The sequence below is a fragment of the Miniopterus natalensis genome, chromosome 2 (assembly GCF_054644295.1).
Source record: "Miniopterus natalensis isolate mMinNat1 chromosome 2, mMinNat1.hap1, whole genome shotgun sequence".
NCBI classification, from domain to species: Eukaryota; Metazoa; Chordata; class Mammalia; order Chiroptera; family Miniopteridae; genus Miniopterus; species Miniopterus natalensis.
Genome location: NC_142082.1, coordinates 101,647,097 through 101,674,790, shown reverse-complemented (window position 1 = coordinate 101,674,790; position 27,694 = coordinate 101,647,097). Strand labels below are relative to the sequence as shown.

At 39.5% G+C, this 27,694-nt stretch overlaps 1 protein-coding gene and 1 pseudogene across 1 annotated transcript in view; one reads left to right on the top strand and one right to left on the bottom strand.

The window, feature by feature from the left end:
- Positions 1 to 20,621, bottom strand: part of USP12 (ubiquitin specific peptidase 12) — an 87,199-nt gene extending 66,578 nt beyond the window's left edge. The window contains exon 1 of the mRNA XM_087814441.1: positions 20,436 to 20,621. Coding sequence (XP_087670567.1) covers positions 20,436 to 20,483 — 48 coding nt within the window. The 5' untranslated portion in view covers positions 20,484 to 20,621. The remainder of the gene's footprint in view (positions 1 to 20,435) is intronic.
- On the top strand, positions 6,598 to 7,160 carry LOC148093768 (large ribosomal subunit protein uL6 pseudogene; annotated as a pseudogene).
- Positions 20,622 to 27,694: the final 7,073 nt, after the last annotated feature.

The window sequence follows — 27,694 nt, the reverse complement described above, 5'->3', positions numbered from 1 at the left end:
TAGCAATATTCCTTTAACCCACCACCTGGTATGGGTTGAACTGTGCTCCTCCTCACAAGATATATTGAAGTCTTAACCCTCAGTAGGTCAGAATGTGACCTTATTTAGAAATAGGGTCTTCACAGAAGTTAGCAAGTTAAAATGTGGACATTAAGTTTAGCCCTAATCTAATGAGTGGCGTCCTTAGGAAAAAAAAAAAAATTAACAAGGAAACAGTGACTAAATGACACACTAGATCAGATGGATTTAGTTGACATTTACAGAACATTTCACCCCAAAGCTGCAGAATATACATTCTTCTCAAGTGCACATGGGACATTCTCAAAGATAGACCACACGTTAGGACACAAAACACGTCTCTACAAGTTCAAGACGACTGAAATCATATCAAGCATCTTCTCGGACATTCACATCATGGAATACTATGCAGCTATAAAAACGAAGGATCCCTTACTCTTTGAAACAGCATGGTGGGACCTAGAGAGTATTATGCAAAGCAAAATAAGCCAGTCAGAGAAAGGCAAGTGTCACATGTTCTATGTGGAATCTAATGAACAAAATAAACCAATGAACAAAATAGATCCAGAGACATAGAAGCATGGAACAGACTGACGAATCTCAGAGGGAAGGCAGGGGGAGGGGGGCTGCTAGAAGAGATTAACCTAAGAACTTATATGCATATATGCATAACCCATGGACACAAACAATAGCGTGGTGAAGGCCTGGGGAGAGGGGGTGGGGGTGCAGGGTGGAGGGAATCAATGGAGGGAAAAAGGGACATCTGTAATACTTTCAACAATAAAGATAAATTAAAACATAAGAAAAAATAAAAAAGGATAATTTAGAAGTAGACACAAACACAGGGAAGATAATGTGAAAAGTCACAGGGAAAGACAGTCATCTACAGGCTATCAGAAGCCAGGAGAGAAGCCTAGAACAGATCTCTCTTTAGCACTTTTGGAGTGGGCATAACCCTGCCAACACCTTGAATTTGGACTTCTGGCCTCCAGAACTGTACAACAATAACTTTCCCTTTTTCTAAGCCACCTAGTTCATACTTGTTTCAGAAGCCTTAAGAAACTAATACACTATCCTATAAACTCCATGCAGCTGAACAGCCTCGTATCGACTGCCTTTTAAAAGAGCTAGCAGTGAACAATTTTGTTTGTAGGATAAATATACAGTTAATCTTGAACAACGTGGGGGTTAGAAACCCCCCTCACACAGTCGAAAACCCAATATAACTTCTGACTCCCCAAAAATCTTACAGTTGTTCCTCAGTGTCCACAAGAAATTGGTTCTAGGATCCACCCTGGATACCCAAATCCATGGATGGTCAAGTCCCTTATATAAAATGGCACAGAACAGTGTATACAGTCATCTTCCACATCAGCAGATTCCCAACCGTGCATCAAGAAAACTGGTTTTAATCCACAGTTGGTAGAATTCGCAGGTGTAAAACCTGGAAATAGGGAGGACTGCCTGTGTATTTATCAAAAAACATTTGCATATAAGTGAAACTCTACAGTTCAAACCCGTGTTGTTCAAGGGTAAACTGTACAGTGAAACTAACCTATAGGCACAACAATACACAACTCATGAAAGGAATTTGTACTGTTATTTCATTTTAGTTTGCTTCCAATTTTCTTACTAATGTCTTCTATGAGAATGTTTGTAATATTTAATTATAATATTACTAACTATGTCCCTTATATTTTTAGTTAAGATATAACAAATCTGAATTAATGTAATCATTCTGACTTACAGAGTTGATACATTATACTATAACTGAAATGTCAAAACAAAAACACTTCCAACTAAAAGGTATAGGTGTTTAACATAAGCTAGAATTTAATATGTGTGATAATAACAGACCCTCAAACAGGTACGAGATAATAAAAATGTTGAACATCAAAACCAAAGAGAAAACCTTGAAAGCAACAAGAAAGGATGAGTCACTTATAAGGGACCACCAATAAGATAACTGAATTCTCAGCAGAAACAATGGCAGAGAAAGGAAGTGGGGTAACAACCAAAGTGCTCTCAGAAAAAAAGTCAACCAAGAATACTAAATCTATCAAAGCTTTCAAACTAAATGTGAAATAAAGATTTAAGAAGAAAAAAAAAACTGACAATTTTTTGCTAGCAGTCACATCTTATAAGAAATAATAAAGGAGCCCAGCCAGCATGGCTTAGCTATTGAGCATCGACCTATGATCCAGGAGATTGTAGTTCAATTCCTGGTAAGGGCACGTGACCAGGTTGCGGGCTCCATCTTCTGTAGGGGGCAAGCAGGAGGCAGCCGATCAATGACTCATTGTTGATGTTTCTCTCTCTCTCTCCCTTCCTCTCTCTGAAATCAATAAAGACATATTTTTAAAAAGGAAGAAAGAAACTGCTCTTGTGCCCACCAATTCACCTAGCACAGCAATGCACAGATCTATTGGTTTTTCTCTTTTCTTTAACATGTCTCTTAATCTTTCCTATTCTCTTGATTTTCCTCTAGACTCATGAGCAAAATGTGAAAAATAAAATCCCTAAATGTCCAGGTTTTTTATTTCAACCTATTTCTCTTAAGTTTACTGAGATATCAAATCTAATTATGATAGTTGTTTAATAACTGCAAATCAAAAACCATCTGAGGGTTGGCAATCCTCAAGTTAGAATTTCTTCTAATAATTATCTTTAAACATGAAAAATCTATCTCACATCCTACAAGAATCTCCCTATCTTTCCACTTTGCATAAGAAATATCCCAAGTACGCTTTCCCATCCTTTCTTCCTGAGGAAACACACAGTGTTATAAAGTCTTCTCTCTAAACCCCAAAGATTATCTTTTAATGAAACCAACCATTATTTAAATTATAGATATAAAAGGTTTTGATACATTCCTAATGTCCTAAAATATATTCTACATACTCTCCATTAAGCAAGGCCACACAGTACAGGTTTTATCCATTTTCATGACTTCTCATGCTATAAAGCCTATATTTACTAACTTATCAAAAATTGTAAAAGTATTGGTAGCTAATTTTTCCTTAATGCCCTGCTGCATCTTTTCTCCTGCTGAGATTGGTGGTATGCTAACAGTTCTTGAAATTAAAAAATCACATTTTGCTACTCCTACACTTATAACAGATAATAACCACCTCTTAACATACACTTAGTACAACAGGCATATATGTTTACCAACCCACTCAAACTTCTTTCCAATACTCCACCACAGCCCAAAATTCAATACAAGCATATCAGGAACCAATTTTTTTTTTTAAATCCTCACCCAAGGATATGTTTAATGATTTCAAAGAGAGGAAATGAAGAGGGGAGAGGGGAGAGAGAGAGAGACATCGATGTGAGAAACATCAATTGGTTGCCTCCCTTACGCACCCCAACTAAGGACTGAACCTGCAACCTAGGTATGTGCCCTGATGGGAAATCAAACTCATAACCTTTTTGGTGTATGAGACCATGCTCCAACTAACAGAGCGACCTGGCCAGGACTATCAGGGACCAATTTTAAACATTTAATAGAATGCTGGCTGACTTTTTAAAGTTAAAAATGTATACACACTGTAACAGAGTGAAATGCTTGGCCTCTCTGACTCCATCTTGTTCAAGCGTGCTGTGTTCTTGTATAAAGACAGGCTATCATTAGAGGAATTCTGCTTGTGACTTGAGTTTTTACAAAAACAGCCCCTTGCCAGAAGATGCCTCTCCAGAGGAGATGAGGGAAATTGTACAATAATGACTGTTTATCAAAGATGTGCAAGAGCCTCATGACCTGACTCAAATCAACTGGGGTCAACAGGCTGGAAACAAAGATGTTTCAAGGTCTTCCTGACACCCCTACTGGTGACAAGGTAGGTGTTTGTGGTCCTCAGTCATTTCTTGCCCCTCCCATTTATCCTTCCCTTTCCATAAAAGCAGCCTGAACTCTGTACTTTAGGAAGATGGATTTGAGGTAGCACTAGGTCTCCCATCTTCTCCGTTGCTGCCTTCTAGATCAATAAACCTTTCCTTACTCCAAACTCTGATGTTTTTGAGTTTTGGCCTTTCGAAGCATCTGGCACACAAACTATGGACCAGTAACAACACTGTGGTAGCAGAAAACTAATAGCCCCATCCACCCAAAAATGCCCACATTGTAATCCTTGGAACCTGAGAATATGTTAGGTAACTAATACACACATAAATTTTTTGGTTCATTTTAAACATTACAAATAGAAATAAATGCACTCTAACAGTCCTAAAATTTGAAATTTAAAGTGACTATACTGGTAAGTTCTTCTAGTTTTCTGAATCTTGAAGAAGTTGAAGAATTTGAAGTTGCTTAAGAATTTGAAGTTGCTTTAATAATGAGTAGTAAGTATATGAATTCAAAATGGAAATAAAAGAAAGCCTAGTTTGTCAAGCATTAGTGTACTATCAGTTAAGTCTTATTCATTACAGTTCAGATGCAAGAATTTTCATTATAACCCCATGTATTCATTCACTTGTAATATCATAAAATTACGTTCAGGTATGAAAAAGTCAAACTTTTTGTAAAGCTTAACCTGACAAAATTTATTATTTGGGGAGTAATTTTATTAATTATGAAAATGTTCTGTATATTACATCTATATAGTTTTAAATATGAAATAAATAGATCTACATGATTTCTAAATTTAGAGTATTTTAAAATAAGAAACTTAAGAAAGCAGTTAAAACTCTGAACCCCTAATGAAATGCTGGATTTAGGCAATGATTATCAACAGTTGCTAAAAATCATTAGGTGAAAAGCTGCAGAGGAACTGCCTAATAGTAGCCCCATGCTGACAAACACTTCAACCCACCAAGCAACCTTATCCTCACAAAAAGAGAGGACACAGGCGCCTCCTAATGTGATATAATAGGAAATACACATCACCTACGATATCTTTTTACACCCCAACCCACCTACTCACCCATTCCACCCCTGCAAAACAAAGCAAAACAAAACAAGGAATCTGGATCAAGCCTCTACATCTCCCAGCTTACAGAAAATACAAAGAAGGAATATATGCTAAACAACACTAAGGGATGCAATCAGCAAAATCAGCAGAAAATGAGAAAAGCTAAGGGGCAACCTGACTTCTTCAACAAGATAAATTGTAATTTTTAAAAAGGAGTGGGAGATTTATATTTAAGAAATGTAACAACCAAAAGCAATGTATGAACCCAACCATATAAAACCATTTGAGACAACTGGGCAATTTCAACAATGATTAGATGAGGGTATTAAGAAATTGAGGGTGACTATATGGGGGGAAGGGAACACTCTACACTTACATTAGTAGCAGTATAATCCAGTGGCACAGCAGTAAATGGCATACAGAGAGATCTTGGGCAGAATGCTAATCTCAAATCACTGACTACATAACTGTAGTCTGAAGTAATCTATTTGTCCATCTGATCATTTCCTAACCTATGAAACAGAATACTACTGCCTACTGGTCCATTTCATATATTTTACAGTTGCTGTTCAGAAAAAAAATAATAAAATGGTCTGAAATGCAAATGATATCGGCAATGTTTCTTTACAGCAGGTATTGCCACAAAAGTATATTCTGCATTTTTTTTTTTACCACTGTCTGACCCACAGCAACCATGTTTTGTTGACTTTTTTCAATAAATGTTCTATGAAACCACTTCCTCTGATCCCTTTTCACTTTATGTTTTACACATAAGAAGCTAAAAAACATTAGGAGTGCCATAGTTAAAATGGACCTAAGATTTTTAGACTTTTCTTTCCCTTTTACTACTATGGGGTGTTTCAAAGAAATGAGTGCTCTTTTTACGATCTCTCCCACTTCCCTTCACCCACTGGATCAAAAGTACTTCTTCTGATTATTATTTAGCAAAAAATGAGTTCTACAGGTTACATGAACAACATACACATGCCTTTTTTTAAACTACTAGACAACCTTCATAGATTTTCCTAAATGAATACAAATTCAATAAATTTAACAAGTTTGAGGACAAAATTACTGAAACATTAAACGAGGTAAGCAATTTTTAATCACTAAACTCTTCTCTATTTGTTAGTTTCATTCACATTCTCACCTCCTCCCCAAAGCCGTTTTCCCTTCATCTTCTGTAAATTACTTTTCAAATCCACCAAGCTCCCTCTCCACCACTCCCAAAAGCCTTCTCTTCTCCAGTTGGTCCAGGCTTCACTCCAAGAGCTAGCCTGTCTTCCATTTAAGCATCATTAACACTTAGCTATCAAGTCTGCATCACTCACTGTTCGCCTTGTTATGTACAAGCCTGGTCTTCCCAAACAGACTGCAAGTCCTTTGAGGATAAAAACTGAAACAGCTTTGCATCTCTAGTGTCTAGAACATAACCCTATTTACTGAACACTAATTGATACTGATTGTAAAAATGGATTTGACTGCTCCATTGATGTGACAGGATGAACTGTGCCCACCCCCTAGTAAAGATATTTGAAGTCCTAATCCCCAGAACCTCAATGTTACTTTATTTGGAAACAGTCTTTACAAAGGTAATCAAGTTAAAAGTTCATGCTGGCCCCTATAAAAAGGGTCCTTTGCTCTTTTTGCCACATCTACTGCAAGAATGAAGACCATTCTCAGCAATCAGACTATGTACATCCCAGAAAATGTCAGCATCACTCTGAAGGGCCACACAGTTATTGTGACGGGCCCAAAGGCACCCTGCGGAGGGACTTCAATCACATTAACGCAGAACTCATTCTCCTTGGAAAGAAAAAGAGGCTCTGGTAAGCAAGTGGCGGGAAAATAGAAAGCATCTGGCCACCATTTGCACTATCTGCAGTCATGTACAGAACATAATCACGGGTGTTACACGGGGCTTCCGTTACAAGATGAGATCTGTGTATGCTCGCTTCCCCATCAACGCTGTTATTCAGAATGGTTCTCTTGTTGAAATCAGAAACTGGGAGAAAAATACATCCACAGGGCTCAGGCGTTGCTTGTTCAGTACCTCACGCCCAGAAAGACAAATTGATTCTTGAAGGAAATGACACTGAACTTGTATCAAATTCAGCCGTTTTGATTCAGCAAGCCACAACAGTTAAAACAAGAATATCAGAAAAATCTGGGATGGTATCTATGTTTTTGAAAAAGGAACAGTTCAGCAGGCTAATGAACAAGATATAAGTTGTCCAGCTACAGAAACAGCAAGATGCCGAATGATTCCTCAGATTTATTTGAGATATTTTAAAGATGCAATAAAAGCTACGTATTGATTTTGGGGGAAAGGGAGGCCTTAAAAAGGAGGAAATTTGGACAGAGGCAGACATGCACAGACAGAAAACAATATAAAGCAAAAGAGACACAACAGAGGCAGAAAATGGAGTGATACATCTAAATGCCTAAGATTGCTAGCATACCACCAGGAGCTAGGAGAAAGGCAGAGAACAGACTTGCCTCAGAGGCCCTCCAAAGGAACCAACTCTGCCAACTCCTTGATTTTGGACTTCTGGCCTCCAGAACCGTGAGACAATAAACTTATTTTAAACCACACAGTTTTTGCTACTTTGTTTTGGCAGCCCTAGGAAACTAATACAATTGATGTTTAAGAAAATGAAAAGGTACAAACAGCATTACATAGCCAAACCTTCCCAATATGATAGATACTGAAGATAATGGAGAATTAAAATGAGCCCAGTCTGACCTAGAATGAAGCAGCATAAGGACGAAGGAAAATGTCCACGACACATTAAATGAAAAGAGAAAGTTGCAAATAAATCTGCAGATTTTATTTGGGGGTAGGGGGAGTAACAAACCCACAATACCAAGTTTGCATTATATACAGGAAATGTCTAACCACACAAACGCAAACACACAAACTCTTAACAAGCAATTTACTCTTGAAGTCTTTGTAGTAGGATTTTTCTTCCTTCACATAATTTTGTACTTTTTAAAAAATAAGTGGTTCATTTTTTTAACCTTTTTAAAACACAGAATTAAAAGAAACTGTTTCCAAAAGGTAATCAGATGTCATATTATTTTTTAACAATACACGTAGTTAAACCTGAATGATTTAATTCACTTTTCAATTCTTCAATTTGATAGTTCTAAGCAATTCATTAATAACTGAACTACAAAGGCATATCTACCACTCCACTTCTAACGGCAACCATGTCATTATATTTCAGAGGTAGTATTAAACATAGACTGCAAAAATGACAGAAGAAAAAGAAGGTAACATTTACCAACGACATCATGTCTACCAGGCACATAATTCTGGAGGTTTTACGAATGTTCCATCATTGAATTTCATTTCTCCACTGGGTCATACCTATTCATCTAGCCTTCTCTTTGTTCCAGTAACAAGCAACATTTACAGAGGGTCTTACTAACTTTGATGTCTACCAAAAATGTCCTCTGAACTCTCTTTAATAATCCACTCTACATTTATCATCTATAAATTTACCTAAATCCAAACCCTTCTACAACTTCATTTTTGAGATTTCAATTTGTGAAGTACCTAGCAACGGCATAAAGTAGGGACTCATTAAACGCTAGATCTCTATATAAGTGCCTTGGGAAAGCTAAAAATTTCAGAAGTCACATTCAACTGTACATCTGTTAATATGAACCAAATCATCATTAACACAAAACAGCAAAAACATCACAATTAAAGCAGGCTCTTAGCACTACAATAGTGTAATAACTACAGCTCAGTTTCAGGAGTGAAAAAAAAGATAGGGAATTAAAGCAACTAATATCTGGGTGACAAAGTACAACAAACAGAAAAAAGGCTTTAAGGACACAAGGAAGCAAAAAACGCTCAAAGGGCAGGGCCAAGGTATGCTGGGAAGGAGCAATGACCTGAGCAAAGGCAACCACACAGTCTTTAAGGAACAAAAGCAATAAAAGAAACTACAGAGAACAAAAATTGTGACAGATGGCACTTGTATCATTTTAGTTAAAAAGGGCAATCTATAATGTCTTCAAACAAGAAGAAAATTCCTGATTCAAGCAGTCGCCTTGATTTTGACAGTCATCTCTGCAAGTAGATTCGAGCCTTAGCCTGATAACCATACTTGCACGTTTGCATCATTTTCTTCTTGTTTGAAGACATTATAGATTGCGCTTTTTAACTAAAATGATACAAGTGCACCTGTCACAGTTTTTGTTCTCTGTTTTGTAGTTTGTTTTATTACTTTTGTTAAGCTAGGTTCCCTGTGAGGCAGATGTAAACCTCCTCAAGTTAAAAAAAAAAAAAAAAAAAATGCTGTAAGGACAAATGAAACTACTTTCCTAAGAAACAAATTTAAAAAAAAAAGTGAACTGTCTTTTTAAATAAACATATGTAAATAACAAGAACAAAAATAATAAATTTGCCTAGCAGGATCAAAGCACAGTATAATTTTGGTCTTCTTTTTGATCAATTATATCTAGTTTTGAAGCTCTAACATTTCAAAATTGTCCCAATTTTTGTTCTACTTGAAATAAATAGATCTGAGTACCATGAGTTTGAGGAAATCATCAATGCTACCCTGAAGTCTATCAAATAATGAATGTTGAAAACACGTTTTCTATTCCTCACTTGTTCCTAGATGAACCAAAGCACCTTCCTTCACTCAAGGCTATGAATCTGACACCTTCCAAACATTATATCCTGTTTATAGAAAGAACACCCTTCCCTCTACTACATCAAGATAAATCTTCCTCATGCAAACTTCAAAGTACCAATTGCTACCCCCAAGGTACCACCTTAACCACCCGGCATGTATCTTCATAAAGCAAACTAAACACTAGGGAATCTTTCCAACATCAGGAAAAAAAAAGTGGAACAAAATTCTACAAAAAAAGGTAATAATTTCTTCAAAGGTATAATGGCTAGAAGTAATCAAATATTTAGGCTGAAGTAATCAAATACAAAGCAGAATAAATGTTTTTGTCTACAGGATCTCATATTAAAAACATAATTTTTGCATTCCAAAGAACAGAAGTCTTTTAATTCTCTCCTTGCCCCTAGAACTGACTTCATTGCTTACTCTGTGCCCAGATGATTCTTATTTGAATTACAAACGTTCTCCAGGTAGACCAATACCACAGAAATTCACACAATTTACTCACTATAATTTTAGACCTTCAAAACAAAGTTACTAAAAGGGAATTACAGGAAGGTTGGTAACATCAAAAGTGCTCCCTCACAGCACAAATAATTTAACCAAGAATTGTATGTCAGTAAGAGAACCAAACCCACAGACATGTTATTAGAAAAAAAGAAAAATTTCCATGAACCATAAATTCCTAACATATTAGATTGGAAAAAAGAAAAAAAAAGGTAATCTTAAACTTAGCTTGATTAATTACCTGAGCATCCTAAGACCAGGATCATCACTAAAATACTCATTTTCAAACCTTTAAATAACTACACTTTGTCAAAGGTATCTTGTGAGTCCTGTTATAACTCCCATAGTCCATGGTATCCTAATGTACCTTCTATCTTTTCCTAATGAGGACAAGGAGTCCTACCAATAATAATCATATAAGAATGGTTTTAACTTATATGTACAGCACAAAGGACTTGCACATGTATCCTCTCATTTCATCTGATGGGGAAATAATTAATCCATTTCACAGAAACCAGGTACCTGGTCTAGCCAAGTACAAATAATTAGTAAGTGAAGTGGGTCTCAAAGCCACACAAACAGACAGAAAGTTTAGAAGTTAGGAACAAAAATATCTCCAAATCCTTGTTTAAAATGGAAGGAAAAACGATTTTGTCTCAATAATAAAAGCTGCAACACACTGGCTTGTAGACGTAGTCATGAATTTGGGAGTAAAGAAATCTGGACCTCATCTCTAGTGAGGTCATCTAGTGGGGATGATTTGAAGCTTTTTTTCCAATCTGTGAAAGTGGGGCTAATATTACCCTAAGCTCTCCTAGCTGAAAATGGATCAGAGATGACAGACACGAGAAAGAGTGTGAGCCTAACAAAAAAAGGACTAAATGATTTTGAAATATCTCAAAAAGCAATCTATATATGTACAGTATTTTTAGTTTTCTTAGGTGTGATGTCCATGTTGCGTTGTTATATAAAGTGTCCTTTTGTTTTTAGGCAGGTTTCTTGTTAAGCAATATTTTGTTTTTAATCCAACCTGATAGTTCCATTAATATTATCCAGGTAGCCTGGCTGGCGTGGCTCAGTGGTTGAGCATTGACATAGGATCCAGGAGATAGCAGTTCGATTCCCCGTCAGGGCACGTGCCTAGGTTGTGGGCTCGATCCCCAGTAGGGGACGTGCAGGAGGCAGCTGATCAATGACTCTCTCATCATTGATGTTTCTCTCTCTCTCCCTGAGATCTATAAAGACATTTAAAATATATATTTATAATATAGGTAAATTTGATCCATTTAGATTTATTATTTATTATAATTAATGAAATAGAGCTTATATCTTCCAATTTATTTGGGTTTTCTATTTTTATCCTTTCCTTTTTCATGTTTTTCCTATTTTCCTGCCCTCGAAGCTTGAATGATAAAGTTTGTTTCTGCTGATTTGGAAGCAAAAATATTCATTTACCGTGTAGTGTGTATTTATCCTTAATTTTTAACATATATATAACTTTAAATTCTCTAATACAGTGGTACCTTGGTTTTCCAATGTCTCCATTGAGGAACATTTCAGTTTACGAACGCCGTAAACCCAGAAGTAAATGCTCCGGTTTCCGAAGATGCCTGGGAAGTGGAACACGCCACGCGGCTTCCACTGAGGGCAAGATCCCGAGGCCCGGCTGTTGATGGCTGATCCCTCGGTTTTCCAACGTTTCAGAACTCAAACGGTCTTCCGGAAGGGATCACATTCGAAAACCAAGGTACCCCTGTATTAGGGCTTTTAAGGAACAAGACCTTTAAGAGGTTTTAGCTACCCACTGCATAGTCCTTCTACTCCACCCCATCTTGTTATTGTCATCATTTTATCTGTTTTTAAAAATACAAGTAACTTTTTAACAATGTAATGAAATTTAACAACATATTTTTAGCAATTCCATTATTTCTTTATCCCCACAACTTTCCTCTGAACTTACGTTTCCTACAGCTAAATACATGTTTTATTGATATTTTAATGAGAGTCAATAGTTGGTAAACTTTCTTGGGACTTCTTGATCTGGCCCATTCCTCCTCTCCAGCCTATTTCTCCCAAGACTCCTTCCATGCCAATACAGCTACAGAATCTAAAAATAACACATTATCCTATGATTCTATACCTTTGCTCACATCTGGAATTCCACCTCTTCTTGTCCATACAATAGATGACTTCATTTCAAAAAGTTTAAAACTCTTTTAAGAAGCTTTTTCCTTGGAAACCCTCTTCACTCTCCCAGAAAGAAATAATCCTTTTCTGTTTCACATGCACTTATTACTCACACTAACAGGAAGAAAACCCTCTCATCACACTCATTTGTATTATATGTCTATCCTCCTTTCCAACCTTTTTCTCATCATGGCACACATAGAAAATATTATCTGTAGAGCATACAAGAATATACAGATAAGACACTTCTCACCTAGATGGAACTGGTCAAGAATCTCTGGTCAACCCAGATACCTCCTGGCTGCCCTGGGGCCAAGGGAATTAGATTACATTCTCAGCAAAACTATACCCCAATGCAGGACATGCAAAGTAGGAGCTAAGACCAGAGCTTATTATAGCCATCCCTGTACTCTCAGAGCCCACATATACCCTAATATAATGTAGGGCTCCATTAATTCTTCTGGAAAGTACTTACTGAAGAAAAGGCATTCTTTACAAAAAAACAAAAAAACAAAAAAAGAACAGTGACTATTAGCTTTAAAAAAATAAAATAAAATCCTGGCCGTCATCCCATGAAAAACAGTTATTCACTATCAGGCAGAAGGCTCAGTAGGACACAAAAATAAACCAAAAGCAAGAAGACTCAGACACTACTAAAAAATAGTATGACTTAAAACACTATTCACAAGTAGGAAATGCATGGATGGTTCCTGGACCTATGAAGCATTTCAATAAAAACATCTGTTAGTTATCACCGAAATAAACATCACTTATTTTAAGCTGGAAATACATTTTTATTGACTTGCAGCTTTAGACAAGTGGATTATTACAAAAGAAGATCCTAAGCAAGTTTATAGAAAAAGCTAATGGTCTTTCTTATGAGGCACTACAGAACTTCACTTAATGATGTTCTCTATTAAATGTTTTGTACTTTACACTATCACAAAGTTCTTCATTGGGCACTTCTGTGAAAGCAGTCAAAGGCTTACTAGTTTTTTTCCAAAATAAGTTATGTATATAAACTGTTTCATCTCCTAATACAAATTTTGTGCATAAGGTTTTAAATGATCGTCTTATACATAAGTATTTTCAACAATACTGGGTCTGATTGAGTTTTTAACTCAGCAGCCCAAAACTCTTCATAATATCTAGCATTTACCCGTTTTCCCCCTTAAAGTATTTTACAGATACTGAAATAATCGTCTTCCAGCCCACAAGAATGGGAGAGAACAGGTTTTAGACAAGATGTCTAAAAGCAAGTTGGGTAACTGCGCTGTAGGACAACAATAAAGGACAGAGGCAAAAGGGAATTAAGTGCAATAATATGTCCCCAGTAAACATAGGAAATTCTGAAAGGAAATAAGGCCTGAAGCTGACTTTTAACACACATATACCTCATTCTAACAAAAAGTTGTGTTTTTAGTATAAGAAATATGGTAAGATTTTATTTTAAAATCAGTATTCCCAACTTATCTAAATTTGTAAAACATATTTAGGAATGTCACTAATTAGACCATTTTTGCTCCCTGACAAAAGGAATAAAATCTCTCCCTACAAACTATTCGAAATGGAGAGAAGATAATCTATACTCTTAACTTATGTTATAACCTAATCTTAACTTCAAAGTAAATTTGCTCAGAGGCATATGCTACTAATAAACTGATATTTCTTATGATAAAAATGAACTGAAATAACTGCATCTCATAAAACAAATTTCAATTTGGGTTACTAGTGTTTTTTGAGCTAACATTAATTAGTACTGCCAATGAGTCCTTCTAACCACATTCAGGGGAGCAAATCACAGTAATAACAGTAATAATAATAACAATAACCACCACACAGTGATTACCATGGGCCAGGGACCACTCTACAACCCTATGAACTAGACATTATTTTACCCCCATTTTACAGACAAGAAACTGTGGCACAGGGAAGTAACTTGTCCAAAGTCACGTTCACAGCTAGGGAAATGCGGAAAGGGAAAAAAGAGAACCAATTCAAGTCTTTTTTTTAATGGCATTGGAAAAGAAAAGAATGTCGAAAATGAGTAAATAGCTATGTGAATTAGCCTGATAATGAATAAAATGGTGATTATCACTAATCTTCACTAAATGCTTTTAAACGAAGGGAAATCTATTTACTTTAGACTGTAACTTTCCATAAATTCAATAACACTAAAAAGAAAACTGAGAAACTAGTCATAATTCATATTTAACTATGTCTAATTCCATGCTCCTCATATTATCTAAAACATGATTAGAGCACCCAAAATGATGATGATGATATCAATAATCATTTATAAACTCTCAAAGGATCATAGAGTATTAAGTTTTAAATGCAGAAGGAAATACACATATAAGGAATATTTATTAAAGAGTGTCTAGTCTAATCTCTTTATTTTGCAGATGAGAAAAATCAACTCAAAGTTTAAAAGACTTTCCCATATATATCTGTCAAAATCTGGAGTAGAATTTACCTTCTGGTTCAGCTGCTCTTTTTAAATATCATGCTTTAGAATATATACAATACTATATATAAACTTTCTGAAACTGACCTACTAAAAGAGAAATCAGAACAAAATTAAATTATTTAAATCTGAAAAATGAAGGTTTCTGGAGAGGAATTAATTCTTAAGTAAACAAATGCTTCAATAATCTCCTGAAAGAGTAAAAGTTTCAGGAGAGCTAGAATAATTACAACTTTGGAGGTGGACTCAATCTCTGGGGACTTGCTCAGAAGCCTAGAATTAAACAAGATGACAACACATGTTGTGATAAAGTCTGGCTGAAACTGGCCACACAGCTCATGATAGAGTAGATAATTACTTTAAGATCTATTATAAAAAAGATTTGCCAGAGGTGGAAGGAGAAAACCACCAGCAGGTAAGCAAAGCCGTATGACATAAAAGAAGACCAGAGCATTTATACATATTGCACATAACTAAATATGGTATTTAACTGGATAAAGAAGTTGAAAGGATTAGCTAAAGAATATATATGCATATCCCATGAACTGGGACAACAGTGTGGTGAAGGCCAAGGGAGGTGGAGGCGGGGGTAGGTAGAGGTAGGCAAAGGGGGGAAGGGGGGAGTTTGCAATAATGTCAATAAAATTTTAAAAATAAAATAAAACTAAACTCTTAAAGCATATTAAAAGTTTCAAATCCCAATGGTCTTACCTTTATTTAAAATAACTAGTAAGTGCCTAAGATTAGAATAAGCCCACTATCTCTTATAAAATTCCATTTCTGCTACCCATGTAATTTTATCCTATAATAATCATGAAATAACCTGTCAAGCACTCAGTAGACTATAATGTGCCTTTCTTATTACAGCATCATTTTATAACATTTAACTCACCATGCTAATTCTGAAAGTACAAATTTTAAAACTAACAAGACAATCATTTATAGGGCAAACTAAAAAACAAAATTTGATCTAGGATATAACCTCAATGAAGTTTTATTTATTTTTCTTTATTTTAGTTTCTTTTTTTCCATCACCATTTATTTCCCCTATACCCTCCTCCACCCCATCCCCCAAAACCCCACCCCCCTCACCCCAGTCAACGAAGTTTTTTTAAAAAAGACAAAATATGCTCTGAGAGGTAAAATAAGTTGTTGGGTTTTTTTGCTTCCTTAAGAGTTTCCAAACTCTTTCTTATAGAATATTTTCCAAATTTTCTATAAGAATATATAATTTTTAATGTCCAATATGTATTTTAACCAAATTCAAAAGTTTATAATACTTTATGCTAAAGTTCTCTCCAGTAAGCCTCCTCAAATACATGCTCAAACATTCCTTATGAGTATTTAACCAACATTTAAGTGATAGAAGATTCCTTATTTTTGAAGTTTTCGTCCTTCTTAATATTCACAGTAAAAACCGCAAAAATTAGTAAAACAATGGCAACTCACTTTGAACATTCCTATCACTGAAGCACTATTTTACTAATAAAATATTCATAAAAATTAAGTATTTTACTAACAAAAAAATTAATCTACCCTGTTTCTTGAGACAGAACATGGAATTTTAATATCTAAGATAATATTCTGACTACATGAAAAGGAGACAAGCAAACCACCCCTCTCAACAAACAAGAGCCTTGAGGTTTCTCCTCTTTCCTTTCTTTCTGGAGTGCTCTGACCACACACACATCTTACTTACTGAACCATGCCAGTGAGACTGCAGAAAACACAAACAGCCATCTTCACCTATGACTTTCCTTCCATGACTAGTTTAGAGTTTACCATGCCCAGGGTGCTCTGCTAGATGTGGGTTTGTTCAAGGTAAACCTGTTAGATCCACTGCGCAGTTAACTTGTGGCGTTGGCCTCACTGACACTGCCTTCAAACAGATCTCTCTCACCCCTGTGACTGCAGGTGGCCAGGTAGCCAGGCCCATGCTGCCTCATGATCTACCTACCTTCCCCTGCAACAGCTTCTCCTTTATCCAATCCCCTCCCCAGCAATCCCTTCCCTACAACCACAGGACTCCTACAACCACATAGGAAGAGACTCTAATTATCACAGTGGGAGCTAAGGAACATTTTCAGAGCCCCTACTGCGGTAGTACCTGCCTCCATGTAACAGCCAGGACCCATACTATCACTCTCCAGTCCCTGGCTAACAAAAACAGCTCTGTAACTTCCACCTCAATTTCAAAACATAGGCTTCTCTAAGGTTTTGGCCACTTTTTCCATTATTTCACCATTACTAAGTATAATATTAAGAATTGGGTAGCTACTCTGTACCAGGCCCTGAAGTCTCAAAGTACTTCAGAGGCAAAACAAACACCATGTGATACTGAAAATTTATTTTTCATGGACAAATAACAAGACGCATTTCTAGAGATACCTTTGCAAATTTACTCACTGCAATCTAAACTTAATCACTCATTTGAGTCAGGCTAACTTAAGAAAAACACACTTTTCTAATTTTCACATGTAAGCAGAACAATAGTGATCTAGAATAGATATAATTGAAATATTTGCTTTTAACACAGTTATTTAACCCAATTAAAGTACTGCCAATTTGCCCAGGTACCTTATGTTGACAAATGAAAAAATTATGTAAACTTTATTATTTATAAAATAAAACTTCAATTCATAAGTGTTTCCACAGCTGCTAATTCTCTGAAAACTATCATTCTCTTTAGGTCCAGCCCTCTTCTCTCCACCACTCCACACACACCTCCAATCTCATCCATGTTTAACCAAACTCACTTCACTCAGAATCAAGGACTCTGGGAAACTGTTTTATTACATGCAGAAGTTAGTGCTCCACTAAAGTGCAGAAATAAATGACAGTGCTTCCCCTTAAATCTTCACAATCTAAAAAGCAGATAAGAAAAAAATGTACAACACAATACATATGATAAGTGCTATTGAGATTACAAAAATGCAGTTAAATTATATGAGGATGGATGGGGATGGAGAGGGGTACGATTATTCAAGTAAGGCTACCCGCTTGACAGACAGGTATGAACCTGCTGGATAAGGGGGGAGGGGGAGTGTACAAAGCCTAGAAAAATGCATTTACAAAGGCACAGAGGCAAGTATCTTTGCTTTACTTGATTGTTAATTTTGTAATTCTTAGCAGGTAGGTTACAGTTTTCTTTAAAGGATAAAATTGCAGATTACTTTGAGATATTTAGCAGTGCTTTGGAAGCACATCAAAATTTATTCAAATATAAATATAGACACAATTTAACAATACTTTTGGAATAATCTCATTTGGCCAGGCACTGGTGTTTCTGTATTTGCCAACAACACACACACACCACATGCAATTAATGTCCCAGAGTGGAAGCCCTAGGAAGAGTTTTGGAGTCTACATTTTTTTTTTTAATATATCTTCATTGATTTCAGAGAGAGGAGAGGAGAGGGAGAGAGAGAGATAGAAACATCAATGATAAGAGAGTCATTGATCGAGCCTGCAACCTGGGCATGTGCCCTGATCGAGAATCGAACCCCGATCGCCTGGATCCCAGGTCAATGCTCAACCGCTGAGCCACACCCGGCCAGGCTGGAGTCTACATTCTTGAGATCAGAATGCCACTTACTTATGTTTGATGTGGCAAATCTCTGTGCCTCATTTTCCTAATCTGATTTTTGCATATTTTCTATTTACTAACATGTTCACTTGAATACTGGGCGTCCCTCAACTACAATGTAAACACTGTGAAAGCAGGGGCTGTCTTGATCACTGCTGGATACCCAACACTCAGCAGTCTCTAGCCCTTAGTGGGTGCCAAATGTATACCTGATATACTTGACTGAATGAATGGTTAGTTAAGAGTAACACATCACTCCTGAAGAACTAGACTTTGACAATGAACTATGACCCAACAATCTGTGCAGCTCAGCAATCTGGCAAGATTATCACTTTCAAAGACTTAATTTTCACATTTCTTTTCAAATAGAATAACTGGAATATCTAAAAATAATCCAAATGACCCTCGGAAATCATTTTAATACAGTTCCTGTCATGTCAATGCCTCCTAAAATAAATTGTGAGAAAAACAAACATCTATTTGGGGAAATGAATTCACCAATGATTCATTCTTCAATACGATTCCTGTAATCCTGTAGATCAGCAATTTTCAAACAGAGTGCCCACAAATTTTTAAAACACACAGTATCTATTTTGTCAGGGGCACTGACATCCTTTTCCTTAGATCATCAAATAAAAAATTGACAACAGCCAACACAACAATGTGAATGAATCTCAATCATATCTATTTTTTTGTCAGATCGACAAAAAATATATTTTTTGGTGTGCCAAGAATTTTAGTAGTTTATGTGTGCAATGAGATGAAAAAGGTTGAAAATCACTGCTGTAGATTTTAATCCCAACTGATTTCAGCCATTTTTTAATACTGTTCATTGGCATGCAGTATAGAATCTGCTTCTAATCTAAAGCATCTTGCCGACCTGATTCACCACTCCTTTAAAAAAGGTGTAGAAAATGTACCACCCTTAAATAGAAGATTGCTTGGGGATCTATATGCACTCGAGTGCATAAAAATAAAAAGGCTAGTAAGACAAAACAGAAGGAAAGATTTCAGAATTCTTTAAAAACATAATCACCAGGCCCTCGTTGGAAAGAGTAACTTTTTTCTGTGATGGCCCTTAATTATGATCCTCAGATGTAAGCTCATAAAGAGGTGATGAAACGAATTTGCCCCATCGAATGGAAAATTGTGGTCCTCCTGGCCAAGCACAAAAACACCAAAATTTATACGCACCCACGTTTCCCTTCATTCGGGACTTTTCAACAGGCATTAGCACTTTGCCCTTAAAGTCTATTTAGAAACCCCAATAAAACACAGACCATAACCCTTGCAGTCAGTCCCTGCACAGAAATACTTCAAATCACACACAGATGTGCCTACTATATTCAAGTAAACAAATGACAGGAAAGCTTAAGCTGTTTCCAACATTAACGTAGATTCCCAAAGACAAGACTGCCACCTGGACACAAGGTTGAGAAAGGGAAAGCACGTTACTCTCAGAAAGAGTAGAAATGGAGAAAATTTCCACAGCACTTATTTAAAGTTTCCTCCTTCATGCACACCCCTTTTCCCTAAGCACCGGCTGGGGGACTCGGCCTCGCCAGAGGCGCCGGGACGGAGCCCACACTAGACTTCCGTCCTCTCCGGGTCGGGAGCGAGACCCAGCCTTCCTGCGGGCGGACCACCGCCGCCGCCCGGGGCCACCTCCCGGCTCCGCACGCCGCCAAACGGAAACGGAGCGCGCCGCCCCGTGTCCTTCCACCTCCGACCCCGGCCGCGGCCGCGCTCCACCGCGCGCACCCACAGCCCTGTGCGCCCCGCCGCTCGGCCCCCGCGCCCAAGGGAGACTTCAGCAGTTGAGCGCCAGGGCCCTGAAGACCGAAGCCCGCCCCCCGCCACAGCCAGCCAGGGCGCCCCTTCTCTGGTCACCCACGCGCCGCCTGGGATCACCCGCCGCCTCCCGGTCCCCGGGGGGAGGGGGGCTAATCCTCGCCCGCCGCCGTCCAACCGCCCCTACCCGCCCACCCACCACCTTCAACCCCCAACCCAGGCCCCGCGACGGCCGGAGGGGCGGGGACCCGGGCCCGCAGCTAGCCCGCCCCGGAGGTCCCGGGCCGCCCCGGCCGTCCTCCCGCCGCACCTACCATGGTACAGATGGAGGCGAATTTGGAGACTGTCATTAGGATTTCCATCCGCCCAGCGCCATCTTCCACCCAATCACAGCGGCAGCGGCGGCGGCGGGCGGGAGAGAAGGGGAGCTGGGCCGCCCTCTCGCACCGCAGCCCGCGGGCGGACCCCGAGCCGCCGCGGACCCACGCACCGAGCCTGCTCTGCCGCCGCTGCAGCCGTCGTCGCCGCCGGCGCTCCGGCGCTCCCCACCTCCGGCCCCAGCCCCCGCCTGCTGGCCGCTCGCCCGCCCCCGGCTCCACCCCGGCGCAGGGCGCAGCCGCTGCCTCCGGGCCCGCGCCTGCCCGCGAAGCTGCCCGCCACACACCCCGCCCTGCACGCCGGGGAGCGGGCTCTGCCGAGGCCCTAAAGCCCCGCCTGCCCCGCAGCTGCGCGGCCCAGCGGCGCGCCCCTCCCACCGGCCGCGCGCCGGGCCTCCTCGCAGCAGCCCCGCCCACTCCCCTGCGCACGCCCCTCCTTCCCGCGAGCCGAGGAGGGAACTCCCGAGCCGGCCCCCGCCCCCCGGCGCTCCGCCAGGCGCCGCTTCCTGCCGGCGTCCCGTGCGGTCCTAGAGCCTGCGCGCCAGCCGGAGCGAGCGAGGGGCTGCCGGGGAGGTGCGGGTCGCTGCGGGAGCGAGGGCGACCTACGCAAATCGCGGAAGGGACTGATCCGAAACCTCCGCCGAGGGCGACCGGGCTGCTATTTCCCACTGCTGAAACAGAAAATGGGGCAGTGATTTGGGAAACTGGGAGTAAGCCTGCTTCTGTCCGTTTAAAATAACCCAGGTAATCCAACGTTCCAAGCACTAAACAAAACGCAAGGTGGTTTGTTTCTTTTTACATATATTGGGTGAACCTCCTGAGTCAAAACTCCCTAACTTAGCGAAAGACTAATTGCATCACATGAAGGAGGCAAAGAAGAAACTATGTTTAGCTCTTTGAATTAAGAAGAAAGGTAAGTAATAGTGACAGGGTAGGGGGAAGGGAGGCAAATACCTACCTGTTGGCCATAAATTTAGAATGTTTAGAAATACAGTTTTTAAATATATTTGTTCTGAAAGTTGAGTTGCAGAATAGAGAAGATCTCAACCCAGCAATGATGATGATGTACCAAGACAAGAAGTCTCTCAAGTGAGAAAAATGTCCCGTGAGAAATAGTTAAGCAGTTAGCTAGTGATATAGTTCCTCTTTTCTACTTTTATAAAATTAATTGTACCCTGTTCATGTCAGGCAGCTCAGCTAGATTTATTCCTGTTTGAAAAAGTAGTTCAAGTGAGTAGCATAATTTTTATAAATTATATTGGAAAGCGTGTGATATTTCTCGTTTGGTGAAATGTAATGAGGGGGTGCTTTCCTGGATTCCCCCACTTCAGTGGGCTGAGGAACTGAATTCAGACAAGCTTCTAAAATCAGATATGCTTTACATCATAGGTTCAAAGTATTCAAAATGCAAAGCAAAGCATTCAAAGAAAAATTTAGGTGAAAAATAGATTTCTAGTACTGTACATGAATTCTGTTTCTATAGTGATTTCCATTATAAGCTTGCTTGGAGAAAAAAAAATGCAAATAGAATGTAGCTGAGTCCCATAGTAGCTGGCTTGGTTCTCCAGGCACCTGCCTCCATGTAAATTGAGACCCTCCCTCTTTGCCTGATACCCAAGCCAGTGGCTAGGATCCTGTTTGTCACCACACATTCAGATTCAGGTATGTGGGTGCTTGCCTCCTGTTTCCCGGCCTAGACTTGGAAGTGTCACCCACCTAAATTCTACTTGCTGTGTTCTATTCTACTTAGACCACCAGGGCCTGCCTGAGTCTCCTGCCACTGCCACCATGTTCCTGGGTCCTGTCTTGCCTATTCGGATGTCTACTGTCATCCTGTCCTCGCCACTAGCTATTCTGTTCCAACACACAAGTCTGATGTGCCAAAATTTAAGCCCCGCCTTCACCTGTGCTTCTCACCACCATGCTTGCTTGTCCATGAATCCTAAAATGTCCATGAATCCACATGTCCCTTCATATAGTTCTGCCACCTCTCTTCTACAGGAACAGAGGCCACCAGCTCTACATAAGCTTATGGAAGAACAAGGCCTTTTAAACACGAATTTCTGATAGAATTATCTGGAGTTGTGCTTAGTGTTATAGACATCGAAATTTGCAGACAAGATCATAGAACCTAATTGCACAACCTCACAATGCCTTGTCTCTCCAGCCTGAGGTTAATCAGCAAGGCACAACAAAAAGAGATTCTTCTGTGTGCTAGGTGCTGCTTTGGGGTGTTTTTTTAACCATATATAATGCAGTTGAAGATAAGATTTGGCTGAAATGCCAAACTTTGGCACACAGAGCTTAGAGAGGGCCTAAGAACACAGTTTTTACCTGTGGCTGTAACAGTTTTACGAAGCGTTTGATAGTGCCTAGAGAAAGATGAGTTTGAGTACCTCTGACTTCTTTTGGGCCTCCGTGAGAGTATAAGCTACAAAATAGACCAAGATAACCTCAGGGACCAAGCAAGTAAACGAACTAACCTTAATCCACTGGTCAGCACATTTTAAAAAATTGTTTCATTTGAATACTTTTACACAATCACATACTGTCCAATTCCTTGAAAGCCACCCATATTTTCTGTTCCTCATCTTGTCTCCCTTGATCCACATGTCCCTTCATACATTTTTGCTACCTCTCTTCTCCCTGAAGGCATTTGGGTTTGCACCAGCTAACATAAATGAGTGAAATGTCTGTGACAAGATGGGGAAAGGCGTGGTGGGGAGAGCATAGAAAGGGGGTATAAGGCATCCATAATGACAGATAGTGTTTATTAAGGACTTATCTGTGCACCAAGCATTTTATCAAATCCTCATAAAGCCAGGAAAGTGGTGCTGTTATTATCCCCATTTTCTAGGAAAGAGGCACACAGTGAGGGGGTGCAGAATATGCTATCCCCAAACATACTACTTTAGCATGTTGATTATTTTGAATTACAGTTACTTGAGACAAAGCCGGTGCAAGAAGGACACTCTCAGCCTCCTTCATCCCCCTGAAAGCAGGAGATAAATCTTCCATGTGAAGGGTACCCTTCCTGTACCAGGGGGAGAGAAACATTCTTATCACTTGAGATAGGGAATTCAGGGCCGAGAAAGCTGTATAAACAAACCTTGTTACTTCTCCACTCATTAACTATCCCAAACCCAAACGCCTTTGTTTTGTCAGTTCTTCATAAATGTATTGTTTCTTTGTCTAAAATGTATAAAAGCTGCCTGCTTTGGTCACTTCTTTGAGTCTCAGATTTCTATGAGCTCTTGTACATACCAAATTAAATTTGTTTTTCTCCTGTTAATCTGTTTTATGTCAATTATTAAACCAGCCAAAAAACCTAGGAGGGAAGAAAGGAAAAGTTTTCTTCCCCTGCACCAGGTTGCACAACTAGTAAGCAACAGAGCTAGGATCTGAACCTGGCTCCAGAGGCCACCCTTGTATCCACTCGGCTGCTACACCAGCTCTTCTAAAAGTGCCTCATTCAGATTCTAGTAGGAAGAGCCTGAGAGGCATTGACTCCTTTGGAACTCACATGAAGGTTTTAGCTACAAAATATAATCAAAGAGATATCTCTTTGTCTTACTCTCCTCCTCTGGAAACTAAGGATAATGGTTATGCCTACTTCCAAGGCCAAAACACGAGCATGTTTATAATAGTGCCTGGCCCTCAACACAAGCTAGAGTGCTCACAATAGCTATTCACAGTCAATATTTAAAAGTCAGGGTGGGCAAATACAGCCCTCAGGATACCAGTTTACTCCCTCAGATGTAATGAACCTCTGCTATGTGCCAGGCTCCTAATTCTCACTTTAGATGCATTTTCTAATGTAACCCTTTCAGTGCCCTTGGAGCTCAATCACTTGCTGCTCATTTTTCCACAGTCACCATGGCACTGCCCAGGCAGGACAGAGCCAGGGTCCACACCCAGACACTGACTGCAAACCCGTGAGCCCTCCCCTCCTCTATTGTGCCCATTGACAGTTGCAATGAATCGACCTTCTTGGTGGCATGAATTAACATCCAGCTCAAAGGTAGATGTTAATCCAAACAGTGATTTTTTTTTTGTTGGTTCGAATCAACGAGTCAGCCGACTTACTTTTCAAGGCTGACTTCTGATTCAGATTAGCAAAGTCTGGTCATCTCCACAATGACATAAGACTGATTTGCTGAGCAGGATGGCATATACCTAACATACCTAAAACTTTGTCTTTATTGAAATCTAGATTTAAAAGAAGAGAGCCAAAGGCACAGTCCCAGTATACTCTATTTAAAACTGAAATGCGAGTTCATTCATTAAAACAATTATTATTGATCATCTACACATGACTAAGAGAAATCTTTGCCCTCGGGAAGCACACAGTCCACTAGGGTAGACAGATTCTTTTTATGGAGAATAAGCTAAGAAAATGAACCAACAGCTGTCATCCGGGGGTGGCAGGTAGGGGGGAGGAATAGCTCTGCCTGCAGGAGGGACAGGCTGAGGACAGCTTCAAATCCAGGATAGGATGAACAGTGAGGGGGCAGGGGAAGGCAGTGGCCTCCCAGGCAGAGGGCAAGTAGCCTGCAGAACCCCCAAAAGACTATGGGATGTGTTAAGGCTGCCGCAGAAGGGGTTTTGCAGGGAATTTGTAGCGATGAGTGGAATGTTAAGGGGGCAATCCAACCCACAGTGACATCAGCAAAGGTTCTGGGCCCTGGGATCTCTGCTGTCATACACAGCAGTAGGTGGGGGAGTCAGCCCGGCCTTGAAACCTCCTCTTTGTTCCTCATGGTGCCAGTTTGGATTCCCAGGGCTGCAATGTGTCGAGACTAAACATGGCAGAGAATTTCAAGGAGATTCCCGATTAACAGGTCTATAACTAGGGAGAAAACCTTGACTTCTGGTGAGCACAGAAGCAAACCAGGATATTTTCTTTGTGTACTTGACTTCTCTTTAAGCAGGGGTCTGAGCAGAGGAGACTACCCAGATGCTCGGGAGGATGACACAATCATTCCAATCAAAAGTTGCTGAGCTTAACTTGAGAAGGGAGACACCCCTTCCAGTGCTTTCATTAGCTGCCCCTTTTTTCTGTGAAAGAAGAAGACAGAGAGAGAGAGAGCCATAAAGTGTAGACCACACGGACAACCTCATGTATAAGCACGATCCATTCTGGTCACACAAGCATTCAGTCATGTATATCTGAATTGCATTTCTTTTAGTCAATACATATCTGTTGAATACCTCCTATTTGTGAAGGCTTATGGTAGACACTTAAGGGACAAGAGTTCTGCCTTCAAAGTCTGCCATCTGATTGAGAGAAAGCATGTACCCAAACAACTTTAAATTAGACAAGTGCCATTGTGTAATTTATGCTATTATAAAGGCTAAGGCAAGAGAGTAATTGTTTCTTCTTCTTTTTTAAACTGATTTGAGAGTGAGAGGAAGGGAGAGAGAGAGAGAGAAACACAGATTTATTGTTTCACTTATTTATGCATTCATTGGTTGATTCTTGTATGTGCCCTGGCCAGGGATCGAACCCTTAACCTAGGGGTCTTGGGGCAATGCTCTAACCAACTGAGCTACCCAGCCAGGAATCATTTCTTTTTTAGGCATTGAAAATGATGCCACATACTAGATCCTGATCTACAGGGAAAAGTGGGAAAATCAAAAAGTAACATGATTGTATCTCTGAAAGAGAGATATGTCTGTCTTTGTCTCCTCCTCTGCCTCTTTCCTGTCTTTCTGGCTTCATCTCATACTCTTTCCCCTTGAATCACTGTGTTCTCATCCCACTTGCCTCCAACATGCTCCATGCCTCCTCTGAGCATTTGCACTGGCCATTCCTTCTCCAAGGAACACTCGTGCCCCTTCACAAGGAGGCCTGCCCTGACTCCTGATCCCCTCCTCTCAGTGGGAGCTCCATGAGAACTAGAACCTTGTCTGTTGTAGGGCTCTATCCCAAACGCCCGGGAGGAAATAGTAAGTGCTCAGTAAATGCTTGTTACTGAATGAACTCAAACTGATAATCATCTACGCTGTAAGTATGTACAACTCCAGAGCAAATAAAAAAAAAAAAAGAATTCTGATACATAGAGGTGTTTTCATCTTGACTAATCAACACAATAAATTTGAAGATTCCTAAAGCAGTGACAGATACCCTGCTGCTTCACGGACCCTCTTCAGGTTGGAGTTCCCCATTTCCACCTCAACATTTGCGCAGCTCTCAAGGAAGTGCATCAGAAAAAAAGAAAAGTAATATCTTCTGGACTCCAAAAGGTCTCCAGCACCTATGTCTAACTTCCCCAATCATAACTCATTATGGGCACATTATTGTGTTTTTAGGGGTTTTTTCCTATAGAGACAGCTTCTTCCTTCACCCCGCCCTCTCCCTATTACGTACTTCTCAAACATTTCAGAGTGTTTTTTCTATATGCTTTATGAGTGTAACCATAGGTTTGGAGTTTGTATTGTAAGAATTTAGCTCTAACTTGTGATTTCACTGTCAAATTTGCATATTAGCAAAGACCCACCAGGCCTCCTTGCCACTCGACCTAATTCACCTACCTGGGGCACCACCTAGTGAGGGGCAGTGCATAACCTGAGGCTTTCCTGAAACTTTCCAGCTCATCATCAGTTAAGGCAAATAGGCATGGCTTCCACTTCTTCTTTTTAAAAAAAGCTCTATCAAAATAGCCGAGCATAGCAGTGTTAAACAAAAGCAAAAATCTCAAAATATATTTAGCGTAAACTCCTGTCAGATATATAAGAAACTGTTAATGGTAATTTCCTGTGGTTGAGGACATAGGAATGAGGGAACTGGGGACAAAGGGAAAGTGGGAAGTTTTACTGTATACTTTCTAATACTTTTTGAGTTTTGAATCATGCAAATGTTTATTTCAAAAATTAAGTTGAATAAAATGTTTAACTATTTCAAAAAGTATATTGAACATTTTAAAGCTTAAATAAGAGACATTTATGTGACAATATTTTTAAATTCCAGGCACATTCTAAAGTTTTTTCCTTTTTAAAAGTGACTTCTCAGCATGAGTCTCGTTTAAATCTGAGTAGAACACACCCTTGAACTCCGACACTTCCTTCCCTAGGACTCTTAGAGCTCTTCTCTTCTACTTTCATTGGCTCAGACTCTCCTGGTAAAGAAAACCACAGTCTCTTCACACAGGAATTAAAAGGCAAGCTTTTATTTGCTTGCTTCAAGAGGGCTGTCC